Genomic DNA, 8,022 nt, shown 5'->3' on the forward strand with positions numbered 1-8,022 from the left:
TCTATTCTATCGATCAAATATTTGCATCTATCTGTTTTTGTTTTTTATTCAAGGTGCTATGGAAATAGACGTAAATCAGGTGTAATTCATACTCTCAAGTGGCTTACAGGATAGGAGGAGAGAAAAAGGTAAAGAATGACCAGAGAGAATGTTAGCTGCTGGTGACTAACATATGTAACTGACAGAGTGGGAAAAAAGGATAGTGTGGTTCCTTCTTCTTCTTCTTCTTCTTTTTTAAAGATTTACTTATTTACACTGGGAGTAGAGAGAGAGAGCATGCATAGGGTGTGGAGAAGCGCACTGGGAGAGAGAAAGCGAATCTCAAGCAGACTCCCCACTGAGCATGGAGCTCACATAGGGCTCGATCTCACAGCCCTGAGAACATGACCTGAGCCAAAGCCAGAGTCGGCTGCTTAACCGACTGAGCCACCTGGGTCCCCCCAGTGTGGTCACGCGTATCTCTGGAGATGAAAAGCAGAAATTCCAGGACTCACCTTATACAGAATGGAATGAAGGATATGAATCTAAAGAAGCCTGGTAGGTGGGAATAGATGAAGCAAGAAGGTATGTGCCAAGCACAGCAGTAGAAGACAACCAGACAAAGCTGAGGAACAGCAAGAAATCCAAGTCAATGAGGCCCTGGGTGCTGGAAGTCAAAGAGGAAGAAGCTCAGAGCAGAGAGAAGGGATTCTAGATACAACTTCTTTCAAATGAGAGAACAACTGCTATATTGTTAATCATATATTCCATAGCTCACAGAATCTGGAATTAAGATCCAACACGTATCCCTTAAAGCACGTCAGAAAGCAATATGTATTAGTGTTAGTATAAATGCCACCATAAATGACCAAATAAAGAGACCAAATATATTATTTTTCAGTACGGATATATCCAACCATTTTTTTCTTAAGGCTAACTACCTTTCTGTTTTTAAAAATAAAAAAGTAACATTTTTTAAAAACACACACAACTATGTATGCAAGGTTACTTCTAATAACAAAGAAAAATTGCAATTCTCCATTTAGGATTACTGTTTCTAAAAAGAGATTGCTAGAAGCACCAGCATATTGATGTTGAGATGTCATTTGCCTTAGAGAGGTGTTTAGTATGGATGGCACTGTATCTGAGAAAGTAGCTTTTTTAAGGAAAAAGACAGGCTGAAACATTTCTACTTGAATGAAGAAGTAGTAAAGACTGATTAGATTCTATGTAATTTAGGTTCTGTAACTAGAAAACAACCTGAAACTGAAAGAAAAATCTTCTTCTTATCGTCTATGTTTTTAAAGATGGTTTCTGTATCTCAAGGAGCTCCGGCGGTCTGTAAGTACCAAAAGAGTTTCACACGCCTTACGTACAGGCTTCCGAAATGACATAGATGATTACTCTGTTTTTTGCAGCATTTTCTTTTCTTTTCTTTTTTTTTAAAAAGATTTTATTATTTGTTTGACAGAGAGAGAGATCACAAGTAGGCAGAGAGGCAGGCAGAGAGAGAGGGAGGAAGCAGGCTCCCCGCCGAGCAGAGAGGCTGATGCGCGGCTCGATCATCCCAGGACCCTGGGATCATGACCCGAGCCGAAGGCAGAGGCTTAACCCACTGAGCCACCCAGGCACCCCTTTGGCAGCATTTTCAATCCTACCATTTACAAAGATTAAAAAAAAAAACAACAATGTATGAAACGTGTACTCCAGAAATACTAATCTGTAACTCAGCTTGCACTTGCATAATTCTCATTTGTGCCCATGTATTCTGCCGTAACTGTTATTTTGTTTGAAATACAGAAGTCAGGTGGTCTTGGTTTGGGATATTTTAAATTTCCCAACAACAAAGAATCTATAAGCCACTTAAGAATAGTAGTTGCTGAAAATTCTTAAAGATTTTATAACTAGTGAATAATGCTTGTTATGAATTGCTACTAAAGTTGGGTGCTTTTGCCTAGGATATCTAACATGGTTCTGCCCCAACTAGTTTAGAGAACTTTTGTGGGTCACATAGTTCTCATTATCCTTTCTCGTATTTTTTCACCATTCGTTTCTCTCTTTCTACCTCATACAGTTATCACTACTTGTAGTTCCAACACCAAAGTGCCCAGATCAGCAAGCAAAAGTGTTATTTTAATTTTATTTATTTATTTTTTCATGTATCTGGGGCAGTTCCAATCTAGGCCTTATGAGCTGATGAGACATGTTTTTTTTCAGTGTAGTTGGACAATGACCTGCAGTAGGTCTGAGAGGCAATGCAGAAGTTTCTATTTTTACCCAGTGACCCAAAAGATTTCTGGGCCCATTAAAGTTTGAGAAGTAATGCTCTCTCCCCACACACAAACTTTTGTGGAATATAGAAAAGGAACATATTAAGATCATCTTCACATTTTTTGAAAGACTAGTGAATTATTTAGAAGGGAAAGATCAAAGCCTATTTTTCTCAGTGATAAAATACTTGTACTGACACTACTACTGGTAAATTAACTTTCAAAGGAAGATTATGGCTTTGCTTTGGTATACCCATCAAACAGATCAGCATGTAATAATACAGCTATGTGATTCCTAGTGTCATGCCAATTCCTCTCCTCATGTTATATAAATATTATGCTAAATTAGTTTCTCCATTTAACAAAAGATTTGTTACAATAAACTGTTCAAATATAATCAAATATTACGGTTCAAACGAAAGGTTTAGTAGATGACGTTAAGACTAGGGTTTATATAATATATTATTATATTTACCATGTTTACTTTACTATATTCTAGATTCAGAACACCTTTTTTTTTGAGATTTATTTATTTATTTATTTGAGAGAGAGAGAGAGAGAGAGAGAGAGAGAGCAGGGGAGAAGCAGAGCGAGAGAGGGAGAGAGAATCTTCAAGTAGATTCCCCGCTAAGTATAGAGTCTGACATGGGACTCCACATGGGGTTCAACCCCACGACCCTACGATCATGACCTAAGCTGAAATCCAGAGTCGGCCCCTTAACCAACTGCCCACCCAGGTGTCCCTAGATTCAGAACATCTTGAGGAATGTGCTGCCTTTCTTCTAGTGCCTAGTACAGTAGAGACCGCAGAGGAGACAGTCATTTAGAAACGTCTGTTGAATGGATGAATAAGTGACTGGCTGCAAATGTATTGTATATGCATTCTAGAAAGTATGTATATGCATAAGACAAATCAATTCAGAAATTAAAAAAATATTTTACTGCATGTATCTATCAAAGAAAAATAATGAATATAAAAGAGTTATCTTTAAAAATCAATAGCAAATAGTCATCTTCAGACCTTAGATAGCAAAGTACACAGAAGAATTAAATAAGATTATACATTTTCATATAAGATAACCCAAGACATATTCCCATAATTACACAAAGTGGTTATTTCTAATACATCAGTCAGAAAGAGAAACTGACCTTCCAAGATGATAATGAACTAGTCAATGTTCAATGTGGTGGTTCTTTGTTAGTTGGGGAAAAAAATGTAGGTAAGGAATATAAGGTCAGAAAAACTTGAAAATGGGGAGAAAAGGGTTTTTTTTTAACTGTATTTATTGCACTAACCCTTTAAATCCAAAACCAATTATAAACATTGTGGTGCTTTCAATAATTGCCCGCTGAGTGTGTAAATTTAAAAATGGCAATTTCAACTTTTATTTCACCTAGACAAGGAAGAAAATGGAATTGAATACTAATTAGTGTATGTGTGTCATACACCTGAAAGATTAGGGGAATACTGTGCTCATTATAAGTGTTTAAGCAAAGCACTCAAATGTTTCATTTGAAGTACTGAATATAAACAAAAGAATTAAGTGACAAGGGAAATTAATAATGCTCAGACAGAAAATTGGGTACATGAGTAGACTTCCCAGAGCCTCTTAGATATGATTTTCCTTTAAGAAAAGGATACACTTTTTCTTTTAAACAAATAACTTAGAAAATAAGATGTTATGAAAGAATACAGTAATATAATATAATAACTTGAACATAATCTCAGAATACTTATTAAAATGACAATTGAGAGTTTTCAGTTCTCCCTCCATTATACACAAGACTTTTTCATTTAATATAAAAGCCTTTTTATTTACTTATATTCTTTTCTCTGAGAATTCATTATCATCTTCAGACTAAAAGCAAAATAATAGCAATAAAAAATAATGATAGACCCCCTTAAAAATAAAAGAGGTATTAAATTATTCTACTTAAAAAATAAATTATTCTACTTAAGTTTACAAAGTTATATTTAACCTAAATTTCTCTAAGAGTCAACCAGTGTCCTGTTCCACTGAGGCTATTTTTACCTATAACTATTGGGATAAAGGGAACTTAAAGTTAATTTGTACTTTGAAAGGCAGAATGATGTGCAAGTTAAGGAGGCAATAAACTGGGACAAAGTGAAAAGTCAGGACATGAAACATTAATAAGGTGTTTCTTAGAGAACATTTCGCAAAAGTATGTTATTTATGGTGTATTGAAACAAGGCAATGACTAAATCTTGCGAACATAATTTGCCAAACAGAAACCCCGATGCAAGCTTGCGACATCGTCTCAAGCCGTTCTGCAACTTCTGCTACGAATCTTAATTTCCAGAGTTTTATCATGATTGCCACCCCACAAATCACAACAGTCCACTATGGTGATTTAAAAAAATGGTCTCTGCAGTGATTTTTAACATTAAAAGATACGCATTTTTTGTTGTTCTGCAACTATTTTAAACCTTAATTTTATCTTCATTACTCTGGGATCGGAACTGTGTAGATATACCATGTCCACTATCTGGAATTCTCTTTGCACACAATGCCATAGATTTGAAAAATCAAGCGTAATTTAAGAAGCAATTTCTGCAAATGCATGCAAAAATAAATGCATAAAACAAAACGATATCAGGTAACCACTGGGAGCCATATAGATAAAAGAAATGTATATAGGCAGGATATGTAAAAATTCACAAGAAACCTGAATAAAAGAAGTATCTGAAGGAGACCTTAGCTCAGTTCCTAAGGTAAGGAAGTCATGATACTTGGCCGTAAATCAGTTTCTCATTCTATTAAAGTCCTGTAAGGCAATCCCTGAACATCGCACCTAATAACTTCAAATCATGGATTTCCACATTAAAAATTACCCCTGACTCAAAATATATCTTAAACAAAAATAGCTCAACTATTTAAATCAAAATTCTGTAACAGCTCCCTGGAATAATCCCCAAATATTTTAGTATGTATGAATCTTCATACATACTTAACTCACACACTTAATCAGAACATGTTCCTCTATACACAAGTCATGAATTTCCATATGATGTTCCCCAGATTCTCACCCGGTGCCTTTGATTGTGCTGTTCCATGGATTTTTTTTTCTCTATAGAAAGCCATTTTCCAAGGCCCACCTAAAATACTATTCTCCCTTAAGTTTTTTACATGATAATTATGTCTTCCATTAATCCCATCACACACTGGGTTTTCCTTCTCTTCAGCACACATCAATGACTTGTTAGATGTTACTAATGTGCTCTCCCCAACAGAGGTATAATCTTTCACAGAAATCATGGTTTAATCACCTTTTCTGTCCCCATAATATGTAGTTTACTATCTCACTTCAGCTAAGGCATCAAAAAGCGTTTAACTGGATTAAATAGAAGTTTCTGGTATTACTACCACCCAACCCATTTTAGGGAAATCACTTACTATCGTGGTTTATCATGGGTTTTTTTTTCCTGTTTTAAAAAAAAGCTGGCTGATGGTAATAAATGAAACAGCATAAACTGATACACTCTCAGCTACTGAAAGAAGGCGCTGATGGCATTTTAGGGATTCTCATAATCTATTGTATACTTTAAATGCTTTGCGCATGTGAAACCAATTCTGAGACAGAGAAAGAAAAGATGCAATTTTTACTTTCTTCAAGGGTCAGCAGTTGCTGTTAAATGTTAACACAGCACTAATGAACACATGGCATACGTAAAAAACCTCCTTCTTTGATATGTACCTTAAAACAGACATATTTGCAGTCCAAGAATTTCAACATTTTTAACCCTGTTAATGCACTTTTCAGTCAATGTACAGATATCCCACAGTTTCAGATTTTATACCCAATTTGGACTCAACTAAATCATCCCGCCCTCTGACCATGAAGAGAGAAGTCACACTTTGGGCTCTGACTTGTATTTTCTCTGAAATGATTCTGGTTATTCCTTGGCATTCACCTCGTCCCATCCCATGTGTTACCTGAATCCATGGCCATCTGTCATTTTCTGCAGCTGTCCATGCATTGATAAGCCCCTTCTTATTGAGACGTGCATAGTAGGGATACCACTTCTGGAGTCCAAAGAGAGCTCGGTGGGTAGAGGAAGCTGTGATTTGCTGATTTGATATGATTCCACCTTCAATTCCCAATGGGCCCGAACACTCTGGGAACAAATTAGGAAAAGATGTGAATATAGATCAGAAAAAATTCACTCTCAGAATGTGGCTATTAGATTTGATAGGAGATATTTTTAAAATAAATTTAATTTGTACCATTATGCCTTTTGAGTGCCACCTACCTTACAGATCTGTCATTGACCTCCACATGAAGAAAATAATTCTTTCTCCTCATGACACTCTTCTTCCTTTGCTTTGAGTGTGGCACCACAACAGATAACCGCCCATCTGCATTACGATTCTACATTACTCACTGTCATCCCTTGGCTGCTGAGCACATTAACGGAAGTATAATGCCCTTAAATGGCCTATCTCATATTTTATGCTTTCAGAAATTAGCATACCTCCTAAATTGTAAACCCTCAATAAATATCCTTGATCCAATAAATATCCTTGATCTTGACCGGCCTGCATCTGAGTTTTGTGTCAAAATCATTTTTATATTGACTTAGCATTTCTCATTACTATAATTTTTTTGACTTAAATTTTTATAAACATTATGTATGCTTCCAACAAAAAGAGAAAAGTGCAAGTCTGTCAACATTTGATAATAACATTTAATAATAATAACTTATAACATCTTATAATAGAAAACATGTAGACAAAATATATTTATAAAGTAAGCAGGTAAACTCCCTGACATTATACATAACTTATGTACACTAATAAGTAAATCAAGATATTAAAATATTTACATTTCTAATATTTTAAATTCAAAATTCACAACTATACGTATAGGTATTTTCACTAACATTTTAATTCTCTTTTTAAAATATTTCTTTATATTTGCAACTTAGAAACTGAATAAAAATTTCTTAATTAAATTTTTAAATTCTAACAGTAAGGCATAATACAATTCTAATATGTTCTCAGATATCAAATTTTATCAGATTTTAAAATTAAAAATGAAGGCAAATGCATATAAAAAGTAAGTATATTTTTACAGATATTTGAATTTCTTCTTTCATAAAATTTCACCACAAACTACATTTAAATTCAGTTTTGAAAATTCAGAATAAGTAATGTTATGACAAAATGAAAAGTAATACCTAGTTATCTTAATTTCAGTTATACATACAATATTCAACTTTTTGTCATATTCAATTTGTATAATATGATAATCTCATTATAAAATATGCTATACTAACTTACCAGAATTCCTAAAAATATTAAAGGAGCATAGCTGCCATTATGAATTGTCAGTATATATGTAAGTCAACTTGATCAGTGATTGTCACCAAGCATATTTTGGGTTTTAGTTAATATTGAAGCCCAACATTTGTCAGTAATTAAATGTTTACACTTAGATTGAGGATAGAAATATGAAAGAAAGAATTTTGCACTTGCATTATAACACTTTTAGAACTTACAAAGATGTTTCTCATTGGTAATCATTCTATCATTAACCGTAAACATGCTTCTCTTTTCTCTCCCATGTTCAGAGAATAAGTAGCTCTAAACACATTACCTACTAATATTTCTCCAAGGCTTTAAAATCTTGAAACACTTTTTTTTTTTTTTTTTAAAGATTTTATTTATTTATTTGACAGAGAGAGATCACAAGCAGGCAGAGAGGCAGGCAGAGAGAGAGGAGGAAGCAGGCTCCCTGCTCAGCAGGGAGC

The 8,022-nt window shown here is 34.5% G+C and overlaps 1 protein-coding gene across 2 annotated transcripts in view; it reads right to left on the minus strand.

Moving 5' to 3' along the window:
* LOC111148314 (EGF like repeats and discoidin domains 3) overlaps nucleotides 1-8,022 on the minus strand; it is a 415,586-nt gene that overhangs the window by 138,132 nt on the left and 269,432 nt on the right. For both annotated transcript variants that reach the window (XM_022504814.1, XM_022504815.1), the window contains one exon: nucleotides 6,206-6,387. In XM_022504814.1, the coding sequence (XP_022360522.1) occupies nucleotides 6,206-6,387 (182 nt within the window). The remainder of the gene's footprint in view (nucleotides 1-6,205; nucleotides 6,388-8,022) is intronic.

The sequence above is a fragment of the Enhydra lutris genome, unplaced genomic scaffold (genome assembly GCF_002288905.1).
Source record: "Enhydra lutris kenyoni isolate GAN:26980312 unplaced genomic scaffold, ASM228890v2 scaffoldscaffold19, whole genome shotgun sequence".
NCBI lineage: Eukaryota > Metazoa > Chordata > Mammalia > Carnivora > Mustelidae > Enhydra > Enhydra lutris.